Source organism: Amblyomma americanum, chromosome 1 (genome assembly GCF_052857255.1).
Source record: "Amblyomma americanum isolate KBUSLIRL-KWMA chromosome 1, ASM5285725v1, whole genome shotgun sequence".
NCBI lineage: Eukaryota > Metazoa > Arthropoda > Arachnida > Ixodida > Ixodidae > Amblyomma > Amblyomma americanum.
This window is the reverse complement of record NC_135497.1, coordinates 13,047,658-13,072,051: the sequence shown is the minus strand read 5'-3', so window position 1 is coordinate 13,072,051 and position 24,394 is coordinate 13,047,658. Positions and strand designations below refer to the sequence as shown.

Here is a 24,394-nt window from a genome sequence, read left to right as displayed (position 1 = left end):
GGAGTTGCCGTCGAAGCACTTGTTGACACTGGCACAGCAGTTTTCTTTCTCAGTCACACCCTCTGTCCCAGACTCAAAAAAGTGGACGCCTCTTCCTGCCGTTTCCCTCCACACCACCCGTGCTCAAGACATTCGACCATTAGCCGCCTGCACCGCGCACCTGCTTATCGAGATCGTTCCATACACAATAGAGTTCATTGTCCTCGCCCGCTCATCTCACGTCATCCTTGGTCGGGACTACCACTCCACACATTACGCCATTATTGACTGCTCCCATGCTCAGCTTGACTTATCGCCCTTCAGTGACGCTCCCTTGGATGTACCCAGTGCTGCTGCCGCTATTGTGGTCGTTTCAGAGAACACAGAGGTTCCGCCTTTCTCTGCAGTGCTGGCTTCTCTTTCTTGTGCTCCTCTCTCCGACGCAACTAATTTGTACGCCCTCTTTACGACGAGCTGGCCAGAAACCTGTTTTGCTGTTTCATGCCATGCTGACAATTGTTCGTGGCTCAAGCGCTATTTATGTGTCTAACCCATTCTCCTGCCCTACCACTTTACACTGGCCAATCGCTTGGTAGTGTTGCCTTCCTCGATCCCGCCTCAGCATACCCCCTCGTCGATAGCATGACTGCCTTCACGTTAGCGCCATTACGCCTGTTCCCATCACCAATCCGTCTTCTCTCGATATTTTTCACCGTTCCGTCGATGCTGCCCTGACGCCTACCCAACGAGCCCAACTTGTCGCCGTCCTGCACCGTTTTGAAGCTTCGTTTGACTACCAACAATCTTCCTTGGGCAAGCCGCACAACCACAGTTACCCACGGTATTGACACTGGCACCCATGCCCCTTTGCGCCAGTGTCCGCACCGCGTGTCAGCTGCTGAGCACCGCATCATTGACGAACAGGTGACCAACATGCTCAAGCACCACGTGATACAGCCATTGCACAGCCCGTGGGCATCACCGGTGGTCCTGGTCAAGAAACAAGACGGTTCCATCCGGTTCTGCGTGGACTACAGTCGTCTGAACAAGATTAAACGCAAGGACGTTTACCCTCTCCTTCGTATCGACGACGCCCTCGACTGCCTGCAGGGCGTTTAGTTCTTTTCTTCATTGGACTTGCGCTTTGGTTACTGGCAGGTGCCGATGGCAAAGGCCGATTGCCCGAAAACTCCATTCGTCACACCCAAAGGGCTCTACGAATTTAATGTCATGCCCTTCGGCCTTTGCAATCCATTTGCCACATTCAAGCGCATGATGGACAACCTAACCTACTCCGAGGGCTCAAATGGCACACATGCCTTTGTTACCTAGACAACGTTGTGATCTTTTACCCAGATTTTTTTCTCTCGCCTCCAGCACCTTGAGACTTTTCTTCGCTGTCTGGCCGACGCTGTCCTTCTCACCATTCTCGGGCATATCGTGTCAAAGGATGGCATTCTCCCGGACCCGGCAAAGTTTCGAGCTGTGGCAGAATTTTTGAAGCCCACTTCTATAAAAGACTTCCGCAGCTTCGTTGGCCCCTGCTCCTACTTTCCCCGCTTTGTCCGCAACTTCGCCACTGTCCTCGACCCTCTGACCAAGCTCCCTTTCCGGCCACGAACTTTCGGCCTGGTCGCCAGCCTGTAATGAAGTCGTTGCGACACTCTGTCGCCTTCTGACCACTCCACCAATTCTGCGTGATTTCGATTCTCGTTCTCTCACGGACATCCACACCGATGCCAGCGGCTTCGGCCTCGGTGCAGTACTCGCTCAGTGCAAGCCTGGCTTTGACGAATACATTGTCGCTTACACCAGCTGGGTACTCACAAAAGCTGAAGCCAGCCGAGAAGGAATTTTTAGCCATCCTTTGGACGATCATAAAATTCACCCCTACTTGTACGGGTGCCCTTTTGACGTTGTCACCGGTCACCATGTCCTCTGCTGGTTGTCCTCTTTGAAAGATCCCTCTGCTCGACTGGCGCGCTGGGCTCTGCGACTCCAAGAGTATGACATTCACGTTGTCTATCGTTCCGGCCATAAACATGCCGATGCTGATGCCCTCTCACGTTCCCCTCTGCTGCCTGAGGCAGTGCCTTGTATATCCGCCTTGCATTCTTTGACGTTTGAGCCCGCTGATTTGGCTTCCGAGCAACGCAGAGACCCATGGATTGCTTGCCTCTTCGATTTCTTATCTGGCCAATCGTCTCGACCTCCTTCCTGTGCTCTCAGTTGTCAGTCCCACCATTTTGCCATCAGAGACTAGCTTCTTTACCGCCGGAACTACCTCCTGGATGGTCGCAAGTGGCTGCTTGTCATTCCAACCCATCTGCGCTACGTCATTGGTTCTGACCACCAGGATGACCCCCAGTGTGCCCATGCTGGCTTGATGACCTTCACCCGTCTACGACATCGGTACTACTGGCGTGGGATGTACCGTTATGTTTGCCAGTTAGTTCAGCCCTGCACCAAATGCCAGCACCGAAAAAAACCTACCTTGCCGAGCCGCCGCTCCTATGCAGCGACTGCCTTGCCCAGTGCAGCCCTTTGAGCGTGTTGGCATTGACCTCTACAGCCCTCTTCCCAGCACATCAACCGGCAACTGCTGGATCTTCGTTGCTAGCGATTATCTTACACGCTATGCCGAAACGTCGCCTTTACCATCTGCTGCAGCCCATGACATTGCATCCTTCATCCTATATCGCATCATTCTTCGCCATGATGCTCCCAAAGAGTTGCTGAGTGATAGAGGTCCGGCCTTCCTCTCTGAACTTGTAGAAGCTCTCCTTCAGGAACGCATCATTCACCGCACTACCTCTGCCTACCATCCGCAGACAAATGGCAGGGTTGAGAGTTTTAACCCTCAGCGACATGCTGCCATGTATGTTGCTTCCGATCACGGTAACTGGGACTGCGTTCTTCCGTTTGTCACCTACGCTTATAACTCCGCTGCTCAAGCCACCACCGAATGCTCTCCATACTTTCTCCTGTACGGCCGTGAGCCTTCATGCACAATGGACACCATTCTACCATACCGCCCTGATGCTTCTGAATTTACAACTTATGCAACTTATACAATGCAACTTATGCCTAAGAATTCCGACAGCTTGCCCAGTCCTTCACTTCTCACGCCTAGCAGTAGCAGAAAAGCACCCGTGATCACTCTGCACTTCCTCCTGCGTACCTTCGTGACTCTTTGGTCTGGCTCTGGGTACCCTCTTCAAGTCCTGGCCTTTCCTCCAAACTTCTTGGCAAGTACCAGGGCCCCTACCGCTTTCTTAAGCAGACATCCCCCGTCAATTACCTCATCGAACCCCTTACGCCGTCCCCTTATCATCACCGCCGAGGTCGTGAAATTGCCCACGCGGCCCGCCTCAAATCATACTACGACCCCGCTGTCGTCACATCGTCCTAGACCGTCAGGGTGGCGCCTTTTTGCCTAGAGAAGTTGTAAGACTGGAGTTCGGCTCCGGAATCTTCAGCAGCTGGTGCTTTGCCATGTAATGGGGCCTGAGCGCCGTCAAGTGAATTAACATTCACTTTTTGTCTCTGGTCCCTCATTTCATACTGAAATGAAAATAAACTTCAAACTTCAAAAAAAAAATTAAAGAAGAAGACAGCGACAAGCGTTGAACGCTCCGACCCTCGTGCGTGCTCTGGATTAACCGCTGCTCCTGGTTTGTACCTGGACTGTACCGCTAGTTGTTTGCGACGCAGCGCCTTGCAGGACATTCCTTATTACAAGCTGCATTTGTTGTGCGAACTTAAGGGCTGTTCACAAGGCCCCAATTTTCTCGGATATGCCAGCAGTGCGGAGGATGAAAAATAGAACTATATTTTTGTAGGTAACACCTACTTTTTCAACATTCTCTGGGATCTTGTCTTATTACTGCACTGTAGAAGGGAAAATGCGGTAGTAATAGCAAAATTCTCTTCCAAACGCTTTGTTGCCACATTGCTCTGGAGTGGACAGTTGAGGACACGTCTGAAACCAAGTGGTGATATGTCCTCAACGGCTTCCCGTGGATTGTTCTATAACAAAATCACGCAGACGGTTGAGTTTCCCTCTGAACGGTGTTGTCTACGCGTAGAAAATAATTAACTGAACAACTTGCATTGCCGAGAGCTTCACATATTCATGAGAGGGCGTAAATAATATGGCTGTCTAATTGAGAAACGTCTTTGTTGTCAGGTTCTGAAGAAAGCACTCGGCAAATTATGATGTGGCCTGGCAGGTTTTAACCCTCGCTTCCCCTTGTCGCGATCAGCTGCGGGATGATTATAGCTTTCCTGGCGTACGTCGCCGATTTACTTGCTTCTGATCTGGTGGACAAAACGCCAGACTTTTAACAGCGTGGTGCTTTCAGCACCACCACGTGTAGCAAGGCAGCTGTAATCGGGAGAAAAAAGGCTGCGATGTGTCTCTAATCTGAAGAAGAAAGGTGGCAGGGAATGGTGAAAATGAGCAATTTAGCCCGCTAGGCAACACCCCTCTGTTTGATGTGAGCTTCTGTTGTGTGTGTAATGCAGCTGTCAGAGATCAAGCAATGAGGGGCTGTTGTGTTCCCGGCTAAACTGCCCACATTAGAAAAAGATGGCTATTTCGCTGTGCTCAGGATAGCGCACACAGAAAAAAGCGGGAATTGCAGGTCAAACAAGAAGGCTGGAAACGAACGCATAGCTCTAAAGTATGTGAGTTAAGGCTTGTGAAATGCCTCTATTCCAGAACAGGCCTTACTGTGAGCGGAGATATAATGCACTGTTTTAACTTTGCATCGTAACTTTAGCAGCCGTCAAAGGCAACTTCTTGCACTTGAATTCATGGCAAACGAAAAGCTGTCTGAGTGCCAGTCTTGGGAAAATATGCAAGTGCAGCTCGGAATAAGTTATAGTGATTGTTAGATCCATGTATCTTGGTATCTGAGTCAACAGATTGCACTGGAGTGCTTCGCCCGTTGTATGAATGTAACAACTACTCGCAAGGCCGCGAGTTCCTCTGGCACCGCCCTGTCTTGGCAGGATACCAAATTTGTGGAATTTCATGCAGTAGCAGCAGTTTTTTTTCTTCGAAACTGGCCGTCGCCGCATTGCGCTCAATGCAACCAACGGGAGAGTGGGACCCAACGTGCCACCGTCAAGAGCGGTGTCTTCACCCTGAAAGCTGCGCTGGCCATCGAGGCACCCGAGGGAAAATTGCATTGCAACTCCCATCTAGCAACGGCTATCTGGGATCGAGACAGCCGTGGCGGGGCCCCATTTTATCGACAAGCATGTCGGTTAGCTGGGCTTGATGCATCGCGCTCCTTCTCGCCTAAATGGTCCGATGCCATAAGAGTTGCGTGGGTGGAGTGTTTTTTCTCATTTTTGTTTTCGCGTCATGGGGGAGGTACGGCAGGGCAACAGGCGCATGACGGGCGCTCGCCGCGTTGAGATATCGCTGGTGTAATGATCGTTCGCATGATGCTAAGTCGACGAACAAAATGTCATGTCTGTGGTGTCCAGTTTTAACTCAAATCTTTTCGTCTATTGCTGCGGCACTGCTCGGCATTTCACCGAACAGTAGCACGACATAGCGAAAGGAGCCAACTGGCATGCCTGCAGATGAGATGGGGGTCCTGTGTGAGCTGTCCCGACCCCTGTCGCATTTGCTAGATAGTGTTTTATGCAGTTTTCCCGAGTTCTACCACCGGCTGCATGTTTTATACCACTTCTGCTCACGACTGTACATGAGTCAATGGCTCCACACACTCATTAATTCGGAGGGAAATTATGCACACACCAATTAATTTGGACTGAAGACATGCCAGGAACGGCGCTTAAGTCAGTTGTCGAGACACACATCACTGCTGTTGTCAGCTGGAAACCAGTGCAGAGTCAGAAACCACCTTCCATTCTGGAACCGAAAACGTATCGAGGGGCAGCGCTGGTACAGTAAAACCTTGTCTATTTGGCCCCTGTTAATTCAGAAATTCGGACTGCCGCCAAACGCCCATGCAAGTCTATGGCCTCAGAAGGTCATTTATTTGGACACCGCACGGTTCACATTGATCAGTTCGGACAAGATATGACGTGCTCGACAGGCGATTGTCCAGATACTCGTCCACAGGCCTGAATTGCATATTGTATTTTCTCTCATGCAGCTCTGATCTGCATGCAAAGGCAGGCGTGTTGACGGTCGGCAGGTTCATGTCGATAGGCTGAGAGAGTCAGGCCGCATAGTTTTTTTTCCAGAGCTTCTTCGCCAGTTGTCACCAGCCTGTGGCGACGGCAGCTATCGGCTGCGCATATCAGCGAGCCAGCCAAGCTGCACACTGTGTGGTATGATGATTGCCTTGCTGATCTTTTTTTGTTTGTTTTCGGAAGCCATCTTGCCGCTCTGGTGCCAATGCGCGCTTTCCTCACTTCAGTCCGCGTGGCATTTCTGCTCTTCCAGCTTGCCGAAACTCTGCACTTGTCACATACTGTTTGTTCTTTGTGCGGTGAAGCCTCCTCACATGTGCTGCCACATGCTACCATTTCTGACACTTACCACTGTGGAGCAGTTCTGCTTTTGCCACACCTGATGGCGTGCACGACTGAAAACATTTGATGGAACTGCTAGAAATCGCTGTTGCCACGTAGTTTTCATCTTAAAAGGTGATAATTGTCCTGGTGCCCTCAAATAAATGTTGCTTTCACGTGAATGGTTTTTGGCCGTTTTGGGGGGCCATTTGGAATTCGACATTCAGATAATTTGGGCGTTTTTTTTCCACTCCCTTGAATCCGAATTCACAAGGTTTTGCTGTATTTTAGAGTTACGAGGAGTAGCCTCAGCATCTGGTATATCCTTATATGACTACTCTTGGGGATCATATTGTCACCGACAAACGCAGCAGGAGGCGGGAAGCACAGCCGTTTACTGGGGCGAGGCTGGCCAAACAGCCGCGCTCATTCGAGACAAAGATGACTCTCGGCCACGCGTTGGAAGACAAGGTTCGCCCACCAGGTGGCGCCAGCAGAGTGTCAGCAGTGTGGCATTGCCCCCCTCCCTTCGCAGAGGCATTGACTCGATGCCGTACGCGCGGGTAAAAAAAAATATATAGCAAGGTGGAAAATTTACGGCGCGAGTGACTTTGTGGAAAGGGGCTAACGGGAGTAATATACCTTCATTGTGCCACGTGGACTACTTATGACGTCAGTTGTCGAGAGGACCGGACAGTTCCTTGAGGGAGCACCTCGTAGGTCACCGCGCTGAGGAGATTTAACACCTGGTATGGACCAAAGTAGCGGCAAAGAAGCTTCTCAGAGCGCCCTCGCAAACGGATCGGGCTCCACACCCAGACTTGGTCACCGGGCGTGTAAAACACCTCCCTGCGGTGGAGCTTGTAACGCTCGGCGTCGCGCTGTTGTTGGCGCCGGACTCGCTGTCGAAGAACTTGGCGAGCGGCTTTGGCGTCACAAACAAATTGGTCAGCGCCCACGACAGAAGAGGGAGTAGGATCCGGAAGAAGCATGGCGTCCAGCATGGTCAAGGCTTCGCGACCGTGCACCAAATGGAATGGAATGAAGCGCGTCGTTTCGTGGAGCGCAGTGTTGCATGCGAACATGATGTTAAGCAGTATCCGGTCCCAGTTCCCATGGTCATCATCGACATACATGGAAATCATATTGGCAATTGTCTTGTTAAGCCACTCAATCAGTCCGTTGGTTTGCAGATGGTAGCTGTAGTCTCGATGGCTGGTTCCACTGAGTCGAATTACCTCGCTCGTAAGTGCCGACGTAAACACGGTTCCCCTGTCAGCTGATGCGATTGTTGGGGCTCCGTGACGAAGCTCAGTGTTGTGAAGGAAGAAATGTGCAACTTCGGCGGCGGTGCCGCGGTGAAGGGCCTTGGCCACATTATCCTACTTGAAAACAGCATTGGTCTAGTTTTCTTTTTTTCATTGTCTTTTTCGCTTTCTTTTCTGCGGTGGCTTTTTTTCTTTCTTGTTCTTGACTTAGATTTAGTTTTTTGAGGCTCTGACTGCTGTGAAGGTGTAGCTGGGTAGCTGTGCATCTCGCTTATCATGCTCCTTCTGCAGTGTAGCTGTTAACTCTACAAGCAGGTGCACCACGCGCCTTTCCATCCGACGCAGGCAGCGCCCATGCGGCACCGATATCTGGCACTCTCTGTGTCACGATAACGTGTGTTGCGACACCGTGTCGGTTAAAAATTCTGCTCCCAACAGTTTAAGCTCCAAGTCAAAGAGTGGTCTACTCCGCGCCGATGTTCTTTTTAGTCCGCCGATGGCAACGTGTGGCACGTGACATGCACACTGTTGAGGTCTGGCATCTCTGCGCCGCTCACAGGCAGAAGCAAAGGTGCCCTGCCTTTTTGGCATCGGCAAACAAGCTTCCCCGCAAGACAGCTTCTCCGCACAACAGCGCAAAGTTGCGTGGAAGCTGTCTCTTCAGGGCGCACTTTCTTGCGTGGAAGCGTTTTATACAGGGTGTCCCAGCCAACTTTAGCCAGGGTTTTAGAATATGCCTAGGCAAGTGCATGTTGCTGGCTATTGTATGAAGCAAGTTGTACTACTTTGTGTATTCTGGTTAATTGCATATTAATTAACCAACTTTGCTAGTAACGAAGTTAGGCAAAATATTTCAATGAGAAAGTTGTAGAACGGTCTGCAAAAAGTCCAATTGAGCAGTTTCTGACTTCCCATCTATTACATATTAGTTTTTTCCGCTCACTGCAGATGCACGCGAAATACAAAAATATCACGTGATATGCCCACTTTGTAGTGCCCTCAAGTGTTCCGCATACAAACGAACAGATCATTTAGCTGCCGCTTAAAAGGTGGCAGGGCCGTGCAGTTTACGCCAGTGGAAGCGATAAGGGCTGTGTTTGCTTTTTGCTATCATGAACCACCGGGAGAAAAGCATACCGCTGACGTCCAGTGCCTGCTTCGCTGCCCTGTCACTTATAAGCGAGTGCGCTTGGCTAAAAGATTTTTTTCGTTTGTATGTGGAACATTTGAGAGCACCGCAAACATGGCGTGCAAACGGGGATGTCACGTGGTATTTTTTTATTTCGTGGACATTTGCAATGAGCGGAAATAACTAGTACATAATAGATGTAAAGTTAGAACTGTTTCAGTTGGACGTTTTGCTGACCGTTCTACATCTCTCTGATTGGAATTTTTTTGCCTAAATTCGTTGCTTGTGAAGGCGGCAATGAGCGGGCAGTGTCGCGGGATGGAGCACTCGCTGGGCGAACAGACAACGGACTATTTTGCTAGGGGTTGGTACCCATCAGGTTAGTGCTTATGCACTGATACAAAAAGTAGTATGACTTGCTCCATACAGTAGTTAGCGACGTGCATTTCGTCGTGTCTTCTCAGAGTGCCTTGACATATTTTTAAATCCTGGCTAAATTTAGCAGCACACCCTGTATATTTTTCACTTGCTCGACAAAGCTGCGCCGATACCCCTTGAGTGCCGTTGCACAAGGCCATCAGGGTTCGTGGTTGTATTAAGCAGATTTTGCTAGCACAGAATTCTATGGGGTCTCTCATTGTTCATCTTATCTGAGAATTTGTCTTGAGGGGAGTGTGCAGTATATCTTAAAATGCCCTGATTTCTAGAGGATTTTGGTAAGTAATGCCTAATCTGTACCTAGGGGTTAGAATTTTTGGTTGTATGTTTTTAAAAAATTTGGTCGACATTTTTCAGTTTTTATTTCAGAACCCGTTTTTTTTTTTGGCTGATATTATTTTCAACGACTGAAATACTGACTATTTTCAGTGATTTAATGCAGCAATTCTGTATGGCCAAAAGTCAATTGAAGTCGGTGTTTTCAATCAACCAATCAATCAATGAGCTTGAAGTCGGTGTTTTCAATCAACCAATCAATCAATGAGCATTTATTTCGCCAACAGAGTCTACAGGTGGTGAAAAAGGGCGGCGGAGAAAAAGCTGCAAGTTTCACAGCTTGACAAAAGCCCCGCCTGCCCCTCGAGCAGTGACAGGCTATATATAGTACATGTAAAAAACTTGCATGCACACACACTGATAACAAAAGAAAAAACGTAGTCGATGCTGATCAAGGGTTGCAAAGACAGCAATACCACTCAGATCTGTCATTTATGGTAACATATGTTTGCAACAGAACACTGTTGAAATAGCACATGGTTATCAAAGATGTAAATTTTGGAAGGCAGATGCATGTAGTACACAGGAGACACAGAAAATAGATTGCACTTATAATTGAACATTTATTTCATTTTTGTCTAGTGAAATGTGATGCATATTAACGAACAATTTATTTACCAGTAATTGGCGTGCAAGTGGCAGTTCTTGAAGCTGCACTTGTAGAAGGAATTTCTGTCGTCATTAAAAGAGTAACTCAGGTTAAATGAGATAGCCGGGAGAAAACGCAAGTTAAAATTTACTTCTAAGAACTAGATTGACATGTTAATGTTGGCTTGTCGAGCTTGCTTCAGAGCGAGGGCGGAGCATCACTTGGTCTGCGTGTTGATGGCAGCGATGGAACTGCTGCCCAATTGTTGTGGTAGCGAGAACATACTTTTTGTGAAATCCATGCAAGGTTTCGTGTCTGTTCTGCGTGCAGTTTATTATCCTACTTAACCGATTAGCTGCTTAACAGGTTATGATGATGAGCAAACTGTGCTTAGCTAGCGGGCGGCGAGGATGTGGTGCTTCCTGGTTGTCAGAGGCGTCTATGAACTAGCGGTGCAATACCTCAAATCACACAACTGAACTGCTTATCCAACAACACCATCGTTGGTTGCATCGTGCCCCTGGCTTCCTTCTTAATTTCAGCTTTGACTGAGTGTAACTCGCATTCACCAGCCAGTTATCATGCCTTGCATGCCAAGAATATTGACCTTCTGTTAAAACTGAATTTTGAAAACTGATTTTGAAAACTTTTATTTTTTTTTCGGTGTAAACCGAAATGTCCAACACCTATCGAAACCTTTGACGCCCCCCCCCCCCCCCCCCCTCCCCTCTTAATTGTGAAACAAGCAAAGGGGGCCTTTGCACACTTGATTACGTTAGTACTAGCATGCCATCTTCTGTACAGGTCAAAAATGTGGTTGTTATGGAGACCGTGTGAGATTTGGTACTACTATGTAATGAGTGCGATGCGCCTCTGGGCCACACAGTGTGGCCTGTAATGAAAGTGACAGGAAATGCCATCCTCACTTCTCCAAGAGATACTAAAAGAGCCCTGTACATGGCCTAGAAGCAAACCACTCTGGGTTCCTAACTTCTGACAAAGTCTGTGCTATGGCAACGACTGTTGCCTGCTGCTGCCGCAGGTATACACACAAAGCGAAGAGACTTGGAGAGACACATTTCAGCAGTGTTGCTCATTTCCAGCCGCTTCAGTATTCAGTCACCTCAGTGTTCAGTCACCTCATGTTTTCGGACTAGTAGACTTGTGCTGTCACCCCGTTTTTAAGACCTTAAACAGCCTGAAGCACAATAAAGGGATGCCCTTCAACATCTTTTCTGTTCCACATCACCTACTAGGCTTATTCTACAGCCGCTGTACTTTCACTGAACTGTTTAGATGCATGGGTGTTGTCGAAGAGTGTGTCTGGAGCTTTACTGAAATCATGCTAAAAAAACTTGAATTGCAAAATAGATTGGAAGTCGCATATGTACCCCTCAACACCTGCTATTGGCTAACCTTGTGAGCCACTTCAGGCAATGGGCGAAATTATCTGTAAACCCAGAAGCTGAGCAGTGATGATTTGGCAGCCCACAACTCATTGTTTGGAGTGTCTTCTCGAATAATTGTCACATGCGGTTAGAACATTAGTTCATGCTGAATATTAAAAGAAATAATGCACAAAGCACCTTGAGCACGTGATCTTTTCGGGCTGAAAAACTGACATGTCTTTGCTTAATTTTTGTATTTTATTGCAAAGCCAACACACCTCTTCTTCGTTTCTTTTTACCTTTTTTTTTATTCCTAGAACAAGGTTGTAGACCTGGTGCTGCTTGCACGAAGCAAATTAGTCTAGTTCCTAGTCCAGTCTTTTCACAGTCTAGACCCTTAATTGGTTTCGTGGGGACTCGCCCTGCTCAGTCTCCTTGGGTTTGCCTCTCCGCAATGCGTCCCCCCTACTTGCCTTCACTAATGAGGGGGATGGCTCCTGCGTCGTAGCGACACTAGTGCCAGAGATGGCGTGATTGTTGCGAGCATGGGGGACAGATTCCTCTTTGGCTCAGGAACTTTCATAGACAAACGTTTCATAGCCCTGCTAAAGTATCAATAAGTCAAAAGAGTGCCATCTCCAATAGCTCCAAACGACGACATACACCAGTCCACATAAACTAAATGCTGTTGACCCGGAAATCATTTCCCACACAATGCAAATGGTGCGTTCAAATAGCGGACCTATTTCATATAGTATGGACCTGTCGTTTAAATTTTTATTAATGAAGTCACACTAATGCAATCTTCAGGGAATATGTTTTTGTGTGGTGATTCTTAATATGTCCTTTAATTTCATGTAAAACAAGACCTTGTACACTTACAATATGTTATGCAGTTTTTTGGAGAGAGCTTTTGAAGAAAATTTGCTTAAGGAACTTGCTTAAATGCATGGCATTTTTTCTTTGGGGGGGGGGGACATCAGGCAGTGTAATAAGGGTACAATTATCACCCTGCCTATTGCAGAACTTCAGTTGTATGGTTTTTAAGTTGCCACTCCAGAAACAGGCATACAAACTTTCCTTCCCGTTTCTGAGGTGGCGACTTCAAAACGCCTAACTCAACTTCTACAATAGGCAGGATGATAATTTTACTTTCATTGCATTCCTTGTTGACGTGCCTTTCATCAAATTCCCTGCAGCAGAATTTTTGAAAGTCTTTCTCCAAGAGACTTGCATAACAGATTGGATAAGTGCACAAGAACTTGTTTTACATGAAATTAAATGGTATATTTAGATTCGGCATACAAAAATAAATGTTCCCTTAAGATTGCCCTCCCCTCTCTCCTCCCGTTAAATTTGCTGTAGACACTGTAGTGCAGCCAGTGAGGGAGGGGTGTTCAGTACTTTACTGAGGACCCCATCTTTAAACCCCTTAAGCCCCAGCTCCTTGTACACATCCTAGGCCTACAGCATCCACCTCCATGCTCCCTGTGCTGGCTCTCCTTCCCCCTCTGGGGGCGCTGAAAGGACAACTTAAACCGCGAAGAAAAGTTCCAGGAACCTGAAAGAGCTTCAAGCCATGAAGAAAAGAGCCCCACATCCTAGTATTGTACATCCTCCCCTATTGATGTACAGATATCTGCCCCCTGCTTTGCTAGCAGACAGGATCCAGGACCCAGCTATGCCCTGCTTGTAGCAGCTTTAGTTGGGGCTTTAGCATGGTGGTGCTGTCCACTTACAAAGTGCAGGAGTTATGCGTCTTTCTTTTCCAAGACTGGGAACTAGACTGTCTTGTTTGGTTTGTGCAAGCGGGCTCTGATGTACAGTTTTGGTCAAAAAGTCTTAAGGTCACAGCGTTTAACTGCAGCGAAATGAATGTTCCTAGAATGCTCCATGTAGCGGATCGTTGAAAATACAAAAGTGGGAAGCTTCTCTACCGCAAGAAGAAACCTTCTGCTAGCATTTCAAGGTCATTCGGTCTTTAATAGTGCCGTAATGGCTTTGTTATGCGGTTGAAGCAAAAACCCTTTGGCCTTAAGACTTTTAAGCAAGACTGTACATAGAACAGCTGCATTTGGCTGAAGTTTTCAAAAGCGCATGATGTGGTGACTGGGCTGGTTAAACAATGATGGCAGAGTAGTATACCACCGCTACATTTTTATCAATTCAAGCAAAGAGCAATTCTTTTAAGAATGCAGTTTGCCGCAGCTGTTGTTGCTGCTTGACTGGCAGAACTGCTTCTGCTGTTGAAAGTGTGCACTGTTAGCTGCCGTTATCAGAGTTGGAAAAGCGGGTACTAGCTGGCTACCTAACAATGAACTCCAGCTTTTTTTGCACGTTTTGTATTTGTATTATTGGGACAGTTTTTATTGACTGATTCAAATGCTATGAAAGGTTCAGTGGATACTATGGGAACAAGTTGCCGTGTTTAATTTTTGAAATGCATTTGTTTTTCAGATGATTACGCACATTGAATATGTGCACAACAAAAATTTTATTCATAGGGACATCAAGCCTGACAACTTTCTCATGGGAATTGGTGGTCATTGTAACAAGGTATGTTGCTTTTCTCATTGTATGGAAGTTAGGTTCTTGCATATTTATGTAGCAGGCATTTTTTGAGATTGCTTCGTTCTATTAAAGGACCATAGGCACTTTAGATGCATGTTTGCTTCTTTAAAATGATGCTTTACATATTAGAATACATGGTTCAGCATGTGGTATCTGCCGACAAGTGCTAAATAATTTATAATTGAATTTCTTTGTGATGCTGTCTTGGTTTCATCAACCAGGGTAGTGTATAGGTCACCCGACGCATTGCAAAAAGAAAAGCAGTATAACCACTGGCACATAGTTTTAATTTACGCTTAGGCCAGCCTGCTTCAAGAGCTGGAATAACAACGCACAGCGTATCAGCGGTTTTATTCCAGCTTATTCTTGCCTCACGTGACCTAAACACTCCCAGCGCATCACAGCCATCGTTTGGTTTATGAAACCGAAACTGCATTCATTTATACACTATTTAGTTGTAGACAAAAGCCACATGGTGAACCATGTATTCTAATGTCTAAAGCATCATTTGACACAGTAAATCCCTGTATAAATTTGTCACAGTAAATTTTGTTGCTTGAAGTTGCGAACATGGCGAGACATTTTGCGATCACATTGATAAGCACGAGTACAACAGCAACCGCCATCTCCACTGCAGATTGCAGATGCTGTGTGGTGATCTGCCCTGTAGTCCCCTGTGTAGGCTTTCCCGCAATGCACCGTGCAGCAGCAGCCTCGCCTCGAGGAGTGGCACATTCCCTTGTTAGTTAACTAACGAGAGAGGGTGCCAGAGTCGAAGCGCGAGAGACTGCTTGCAGCTTGCGCGCGAGAGAGAGGATGAGGCTGTACGGCTGGGATCGTCGGCTCGAGCGGTCGTGTCGCTTGCGGCTCCTCTCTCGCCAGCGGGTCGAGGAAGCGGCGGGAAGACTTGGCTCCCGTATCTCTTCCCGTCCAGGCCTCGGAGTATCCCTTGCCCTAGCGTTGGCGAACATTCGCTCGTAACTTTGCTGGTGAGTCGGACGACCTCGATTCCTTAGCGTGTTTTGTTGCTAGCTGACTTTATTGTTGCTGCAGCAATAAATGCCTTTTTGTCGGCCACTGTGTCGTTTCTTTGTTCCGTCAGAGCAAGGCCCGCCGTGGTTGGCGTGTGCTTGGTAGCGCACGCGATCACAGGGTGGGGTCCGGCGGTTTTGAACTCTGTCAGCCGCAATTAAGTGGGGAGAACGTATATATCTCCCCAATTCAACCCCACATCTGGCAGCCCAACATGGGGCCTGCTCTTGGAACATTGGACGACTCTCTGTTCGGTTCGAGGAACGCTCTTTGTCCGGACTTGACAAGTGCTAGACCTAGAGTGAATTTTGATCGGTAGGACGTGGGTCATGCTTTCTTGAATGCAAGGTGTATTGTGCTGCAGCATGTTTGAACTTTTCGACATGCTCAGCACGTTTTTCGTCAAGTTTCCCTGGAGTTCCTTCACGAGAACCACTTGGTCCGCATCGAGGGAGCGCGAGGCCTAGCGCCCGCGGTGTTGCAGAGCTTGAAGCGAGTGAGTACGGAAGCCGCGTGGGTGGTCCGAGTTTTCTCTATATATTTTTCTCTGCTGTCCCTTCTCTCTTCTTCGACTCTGGGAGTCGTGGTTCCGGGAAACGGATGGCCCGGTGCCATGGGTGCCGCTACGAGCTCGCTGGTATTGCAGCTCGGCACTGGGCGCTCCGACACCGTACAATATGGTGGGTGCCGACCGCTCAGAAGCTGCTTCGTGCAGTGAGCGGGGTAGGACCACCCCACAACGCTGATGTCTCCTTGCGGCTGTGCGCACGTAACCCGTTTCGGGTCTTTATTGTGTTCACGGTCGTGGTCGGAGTGGTAGTTAGGCCTGAGGCTTTTCGGGGCTGCCTGCACCACGTCAGAAGAGACACGGCCACCGGACCGGAACGTGTTGTTGAGAGGGGGCGCACTTTGCTGCCCGCCCTTTTTTTTTTGTAACCTCGCACGAACTGAGCAGTCTCGTTCAACTCAAGAAAGGGCTTTGTTCACTCGAACTTTGCATTTGCACAGGCGCCTGACACGTTTTGCTAGCGAGTTAGGCATTGTGCCACGAGGCCCTTGTGGATGCCGTTTCTCCTCCCGTGACCTACGTTAAAGGCACGCCGAGAGCGTTCCGGCAATTTTGCAGATCCGATGGAGCCACTCCGGCTTGCTGTCCGGTGCACATCGTCTCGCTGCCACCTGCTGCGAGGGAGCACCCTGTATCCTGTTCGCCACATCCCTCCGGGGCAGCTGTGGTGAGACCAGTCAACAGTCACCTCCGGTTGCTGTTGCCCTGGCGATTACTGCAGAATCCTGGCCTGCAGTTTTCCAACCGGCCTTCTCTTCGCAGACCATGGGAGTTGTCCCAGCGGAGACCTTCATGCAGCCTTCGGAACACCGCAGAAGTCTGCGTGGACGCTGTCGGCATGGCCTCTGCTGCAAGACGTGCCTCAAGAACATGAAGACCAGTAGAAGCCTCCGTAGCATGTACTTGCAGGCGCGTGGGTCTATTTAAGGTTGGGGGGATGTGGGGATCTGCCCTGCAGTCCCCTGTGTTGACTTTCCCACGATGCACCGTGCAGCAGCAGCAGCCTCGCCTCGAGGAGGGGCACATTCCCTTGTTAGTTAACTAACGAGAGAGGGCACCAGCGTCGAAGCGCGGGAGACTGCTTGCAGCTCGCGCGCGGGAGAGACGATGAGGCTGTTCGGCTGGGATCGTCAGCCCGAGCGGACGTGTCGCTCGCGGCTCCGCTCTTCGCCAGCGGGGCGAGGAAGCAGTGGGAAGACTGGCTCCCGTATCTCGTCTTGTCCAGGCCTCGAGTATCCCTTGCCCTAGCGTTGGCGAACATTCGCTCATAACTTTGCTGGTGATTCAGACGACCTCGATTCCTTAGCGTGTTTTGTTGCTAGCTGGCATTATTGTTGCTGCAGCAATCATTGCCTGTTTGTGTCGGCCACTGTGTCGTTCCTTTGTTCCATCAGAGCAAGGCCCGCCATGGTCGGCGTGCACTCGGTACCGCACACAATCACGGAGTGGGGTCCGGCGGTTTTGAACTGTCAGCCACGGTTAAATGGGAGGGGCAAACGTATGTATCTCCCCAATTCAACCCCTCAGCTGCTATCTGTTGGCTTGTTGTCACTGAGCTGTACAAACTTCCATGGGGGAAGAACTGGCGTTGGCAGCTGAAGAATGGAGTGGGACGTTGCATAAGCCCTCATTACATGTGTGGAGTGCGATAGACTGGCCTTAAAGGGCCACAGAAAGGGGTGTTTGAGCTTGGCTATTTCGAATAGTTGTGGCACATAAAAGGGTTGAACGGCACATTAGGCATTTTATAAATAATGTGTTTTTGTGATACACAAGGCCAGAAAATGCATTGAAGCTTTGTCACACTCATTAAAGCTGTGTCGACTTTCTACAAAAATGGCAATCAGAAATTGGGGGAGCCGCCAACCTACGGGCAGTGCAGACATATCTGTGGGGTGTGAGACCTATTTCTCTTAATTGCTGTTGCGTTGTTGTGTAGCTCTTGCTTTGATTTCTTGAGACCTGCTGGATGTACGCACTACATGCAGGCATCGTATAGAGGCACCCATCTCTTGCTAGCTCCCCTTTGTGCTCACGCACTTGTTTAGCAGATTTACCCATAGAAAATCAAGGAAGCCGTGTGTCCTCCGATTATAGAGATTTAGCATAGCGATAGCTGCTTACATGGGGAGCCACTGCACATGCGTAGATCGTCCTGAGGACGCAACAAGGCGCCCGGCGCTGGCCAGCTGTTTGCTTGCCTGCGCCATCGGTACAAAAAATTTTGTCGAACTATAAAAAGAATGAAAAATAAAGTGTTCCTCCCCGGGACTTCCGCGACCACTCCGATGATGGCTGGTTGGATGCTTGTCGTGAGCGATGAATGATGATGGCACGTTGGCCGGTGATCGAATACAGGGCGTTTAGCGGTACGAAGAGCACTTGGGGTCTTCCTCTCCTCATCTGGCGACATGTTGCCGGTTGGGGCAGCAACCAAACTCCAACTTCTGGTGGGTTCATTATGTCAAGGTTGACCGCCACAACACCTTCGTTGCACAGAGTTCGCAAATGCGCACAACATTTCACGGGGGGGCAGCGTTGGGGGATTGGTAATATCAAGGAATTTGCTACATGGAGGTTCATGACATCCAGGCAACTAAATGCTGTTTGGATGAATATTAAGAAAATAAAAATGTATAGGAACCCATTCATGTATTCACTGTGTCTCACTGATGTACAGTACTCACGGATTGAAATAGGACATTCGGAGCGCTAGCCTTGCAGTGCCACGCAGGCATGTGGTAAACCACAGGCCGGCTGATTGGCTACTGGAAGGAACAATTCTGCTTTGTAGATGTTCTCCCTCTCACGCCATACCACAATGCACCACCTTGGTTCCATGAGCGTCTACGGGCGGCACTCCATGAAGCGACGGCCACGCGCTCCGAATGTCCTATTTCAATCCGTGAGTACTGTACTTCCAGATGATAATTTGCCTATATGTCGCAGACAGGGGAGCACTTGTGTGTACATTTTGCAATTTGTGCCCCTAGTTATTTCTGTGGCCTGCACGCCTCTCTTTCACCACTGCCCTGAATATGCGCTTAACCCTTTCCCTCCCGATGATGAGTATACATGTCATGAAATTTTGTACCAGCATAACCGATGATGACTATAGTTGTCATGCACAAAATTTGTTCACACAGCGAACTAGTGACGACTATACTCGTCTTATTGCATCTAGTTGTGATTTCTGGCACTAGATGGCCACACTTGTCCACTTTTTTTCCATTTGTGCGTTGTCTGTCCTCATATTCCCGCCTTCGACGGCAGCACGCGAAACATGGCTGCCCCTGTGCCACACGTGAATGAAAGCTCACACAAAAGAAAGTATTTTGGCGACTCCTCATCAAATGAGTTCAGTGGAGTTGTGCTCGGAAACAGAAAGTGACTTGTTGTCATCTGTGGACGATTCTGTGGATGGACCGGAGGACCTTGCGGCTGCCCGTGAGTGGTGCCCGATAGATTTGTCAAATCCGCCTGCTGCATTGCCGCGTTTCCCGTTCTCTCAAACGCCTGGGATAACTGAAGTTCCGCCTGACTCTGAAGGTATAGTGTCGTGGTTTGAACTTTTTATGAGGAAATTTTCAACCTAATTGTGACTGAAACAAACCGGCATGCCAGAAAGTTATTTCATTCCAACTCAAATTCACCATGGAGGGAGGTCGACAAGAAAGAGATGAAAGTGTTTCTGGCTCTTGTAGTGTTGGAAGGCATCATTGTGAAACCACAGATTCATCTGTACTGGTCGAAGAAGGAAATTCTGAATACGCCAATGTTTGGAGAGGTAATGAGCCGAAACTGCTTTCAAATGCTCATGCGTTGTTTGCACTTTGTGAACAATGAAGAGGAGATAGACGAGACAACCAATCCAAATCCGAAGGCTATGGCCAGTACTTCAGAAGCTGAAGGACAAGTTTCTCTCTGAATAAGTTCCTGAACAAGATGCTTTTGTCGACGAAAGCCTCTTGCTCTTCAAAGGTAGACTTGGGTGGAAGCAATACATGCCTCTGAAACAAGCCAGGTTCGGGCTGAAATTTTTCCTCGTCAGTGAGTCTAGCTCTGGTTACATTTGTAATATGATGCTTTACATGGGCAAAGGCTCAGTGCCGCAAGACAATGCAATGGCGATGGGAACCATGGTTGTCATGTCATTGATGGAGCAGTTTCTCGACATGGGCTATACCGTGACTGTGGACAATTACTACAACTCTCCAGAGTTGGTAGATTCGTTGATCAAGCGAAGAACAGATGTTTTCGGCACAGCCCAGCCCATGCGGAAGGGTATGCCTGCATTCAGGAAACAAAAGCCCCAAAAGGGTGAAATAGTTGCTTCCCAGCGCGGTAAGTGTTTTGCCATGCAGTGGCAAGACAAGAAGACTCCTGAGTACTGTCCATGCTGCTACAATGGAGGAGGTTGTGAACAAAAAGGATGAAGTGAAGTCGAAGCCAACATTTGCATTAGATTACAACACCATGGGCAGTGTGGACAAATGCGATCAGAATTTATCGTATTACCCTGCCACCAGAAATGGCCAAAAGGTGTACTACAAGCAAATCTTTCGGCACCACATGGACATGGCAATTTTCAGTGCTTTTCTTCTATACTAGAAGTCTGGAGGAAAAGACACGCATCTTGATTTTCGTGTCAAACTTGTGAAAGAACTACTCAGGAAAAACCTGGATGAAGAGAGGAGGCCAAAGCGAGGAAAATGCTCAAGAAGCAAATTGCTGAGGTTGCAAGGAAGACATTTCCTTGTAAGAAACCCCTCCACAGAAAAGAAAGCAACACCAATGCGGAGACCTGTAGTGTGCTACCAGTCGGGCGGCAAAGGTGTTTCAGAGAAGAAAAGGAAAGAAACGCAATACCGGTGCGAACAGTGTGGAGTTGGCCTATGTGCCGTGCCTTGCTTTGAAAAGTAGGACACGGAAGTGTCCTTCTAACTGTGCTTTAGGAGCTGCGGAAAAGTAGCCGCTTTTCATGTGCATGTTTTTCGCGCGTTCACCAATTGTTTTCTTCATATTCATTTTGGATGCTGTATCGAACGCTGCGAGATGATTTTTCGCAATGCACTGCGGCCATGCAGTGAAGCCTTCTGTAAACAATTTTTTTAAGCAGTTTGTGTAATAAAGAATCCTTACTGCTTACAAAGAATGATGCCCTTTTATTAAAAAAAAAATGTATATGAAATCAACGGAAAAAAATTCCGGTAAATTTGGCGCAATTTTTTTAATTTTGCATGGTAGGGAAAGGGTTAAGCATCTACATGTACTCCAATCTCAAAAGTTCCTTTAAGCACCTCAGCCAATATGAAGAGCGTGTTCGTACGCATGTAGGCGTCTGCGTGCAGATATGGTTACAGAAGAGTATTAATGCTGTCTACATACCATAAGTGTATACAGGCACTTAGTGGGACGTTATGCCATTTTTTATATCCGCACATTTAGTTCAGTGTATGCAAATGGAGACGCAATAAGATCAGCCTATGACGCCATTTTGGTAGAACTGGAACCATTTTTTTTTATCAACAAATCGACATTCCTCTTCAAACCTAGAAGTGGCAGAATCGTTGCTCTAAATTAAAAAGCAAATATATTGTTAAGAGGTCTTTCTATAGGCAAGATGAGATGAAGCGAAAGCCTGGTGCATCATTTTTGGCCAATGAACGTATTGAAAACGGCAGTAACAAAGATGAATGCGGTCCAAAGCGAGGTGCCCTGCTTCGAAGGAGTCGCCATTTTGGAAACAATATTTTAGCGTATGCAAGAGCTACGCACACATAACTTGGGAAATAGTGTATATAACGTGAGCGTATGGTAAGGCTCGATTTCAAATAGCCTTTGGCACGTGTACAATCTGAAGCAGATATTTTTAGTGTATGCTATCTCTTGTACCCGTTTACTATTGTCACTACATTCTGTAGTGTTGCCTCTGCACTCATGGCAGCTATGGTAGCGCTGCAAGGAACTACTGAGACGGAGTACAGAGTGTGACTGTTGCTGTCATCATAGTGAATTATTCCACAGGCTTGTACTTAGTTTCTGCTGAGGTTTCTGTGAGTGAGCTATGAGATGTGATGGTCTGTTTGTCCGTGCAGCTTTTCCTGATTGACTTTGGGCTGGCCAAAAAGTATCGAGACAACCGAAACAAGCAGCACATCCCATATCGGGAGGACAAGAACCTAACTGGTACAGCTCGGTATGCGTCCATCAATGCACACCTGGGCATTGAGCAGAGTCGTCGAGATGACATGGAGTCCATGGGCTATGTGCTCATGTACTTCAACCGAGGCAGCTTGCCCTGGCAGGGCCTCAAGGCAGCCACCAAGAAGCAGAAGTATGAGAAGATCAGTGAGAAGAAGATGTCCACACCAGTCGAGGTGCTCTGCAAGGGCTTTCCAGCTGAATTCACCATGTACCTCAACTACTGCCGTGGCCTGCGCTTTGAGGAGATGCCGGATTACAAGTACCTGCGCCAGATCTTCCGCATTCTTTTCCGCACACTGAACCACCAGTATGACTACGTTTTTGACTGGACCATGCTCAAGCAGAAAGCTGCTGCCTCGGCCGCTGCCTCGGGTGCCATGGCCGGACAGCCGGGCACCGCTGCAGGTGGGTGGTGAAACAAGTCAATGTTTTGCCAGTTCGTTTCATGGCGCAAGCTTTGTTGCACTGTGGAGTTCACTTGCACCAGCTCGCCTAGCTTACGGGTGCCAGAAGGAAGATACTGTTCTTGCATGTGCCATGCATACGTTGGGTACTCTGAAAAGCTTCACATGACGTTTGAATGTTTGTGTACACACAGTAAATCGCTGTGTGTACAGTGGCATTGGCTCTAAACTAGGAAATGGCACTAAATAGTTGCCACTTGTTTTTCATTTGGCTGCTTCCATGTCACAGCAAGAACATATCGCAAATGCAGGTTTTCTAGCATAAAGGGTAATGTCTTCAAGCTGTACGCTATTTTGGCAGGCTATTATTGTAGTGCACTCCATAATAATTGGAGAAACATTTGAGTTGTCTCCATGAAGCAAAGCCGGAAGTGAAAAAGGAAGCCTGTGAAACCCCTAAGCAGTTCAGCCTTTCAGCTGCATTTACATAGCTACTCTGTGAAGCTGATTTCAATCTCTGGATGACCAACGGTTCTTTAGGTGTGCCCTTGAGACAGTGGCAGTGCACTGTCACATGACACGTTTCGAGGGCCAGTTTACTGCATTTTGCCTTTTGTCAAGGAAACACAGCAGAGCATAAAACAAGTTCTGGACTTGGGTTGAGGTATCTGCGATAAAGCCCCTAAATGAACTAAAATTAACATCTCCCTCCTCCTCCTATGCCGGCGCTGCTTCTCTTGACTCTTCCCGGGCGCCAACAGTGGCGGCACTTAGGCAGGGGGAAGCTAGCAGACGCTCCCAACGTGCGCCCTTTGCCGCGCAGTAGACGACGCTTGCATTTCTGCCTTGGCTGCGGTCGAAATGGGATCATGGCATGGGAGGTAAAAAAATTAGGTACTCAAGTAACTGCCGTGAGCAATGTTGCACTGCTTTATTGAATTTGTACTGCAATCACTTTAATTGCGGCATGCACAGCAGAAGTGGTGCGCGTGGCCGAGCTCGCAGCCCATCCTCAGTGTGTTGTTTCCCATCGCTCGCGCTTTGGCGCGCAATGAATCGTGCGTCCGATTAGCCACAATGAGATCATGGCATGGGAGATAAAAATTATAGTAACCCAAACAACTGCCCCGGCCCTTGTTGCACTGCTTTATCGGAAATTACTGTACTGTGATCGCTTTGATTGCGGTGCACACAGCGGAAGTGGCATGCGCGATCGAGCTTGCGGCGCAGCAGTGAACATCCTCCGAGTGTTGTTTTCCGACCGGCGCTTTTGCCCAATCTTGTCCAAAATCTAACTCCGCCAAGAGGAAGTGGACTGACAAACAAGTAGACTTGCGGCCTAGGCTTTATTTGAACGGATGGCGGGGTAATGCTGCCGTAATCTATTCTATCAAAGGTGCGTTTGCTCGTGCAGTCGGCTGTGCGTAGGTGCCTGCTCATCTTAATTTTTTTTCTTAGTGCAGAAAAGCTTGGTGGTTATTTCGTAGTTATACCTCGAACACCTCGCAAGCTAACGTTTAATGGATCCAACTGACGGTAGTCCCTTATTTTTTTTGTTTGTAAATAGGTGAATACGGTGCCCTAGTTGTGCACTGGAACACGGTTGTTAGCAGAAGGATTCATGCAGCTACAGCTCTGCATGACTCACTAGAATGCTGTTGTTTAGGTGATTGTCATCTTCGGTCAGCATATGCAATAATGGCTGATATTATTTGCTGATATAATGGCTGCTGTTATTTCCATGCATAATGCGCCGCAGCCTGACTGCCGCAGTTAATCGCTTTCGGCCGAAGCAGCGTGAAAAAGAATTCAAGCAGTGAAAAACCAGAACCCGAATTTACTCAGCCCTATTTGAAGCAAGGCATTGTTCATTTAGGTAGTTGTTTGACCCGAAAATTGAAAACACAAGGAGAAAATGTATGCCTCTACGTTTATCGGAGGTCCTCGCTTGCATTCTCAAGTACCGTAAAAACCCGCGTATAACACG

General features: G+C 48.1%; 1 protein-coding gene across 1 annotated transcript in view; it reads left to right on the top strand.

Annotated features, from left to right (window-relative positions):
* The window catches only part of CkIalpha (Casein kinase Ialpha), a 42,654-nt gene that overhangs the window by 12,808 nt on the left and 5,452 nt on the right, over positions 1–24,394 (top strand). Inside the window, exons 4-5 of the mRNA XM_077642998.1 lie at positions 14,083–14,181; positions 21,895–22,408. Coding sequence (XP_077499124.1) covers positions 14,083–14,181; positions 21,895–22,408 — 613 coding nt within the window. The remainder of the gene's footprint in view (positions 1–14,082; positions 14,182–21,894; positions 22,409–24,394) is intronic.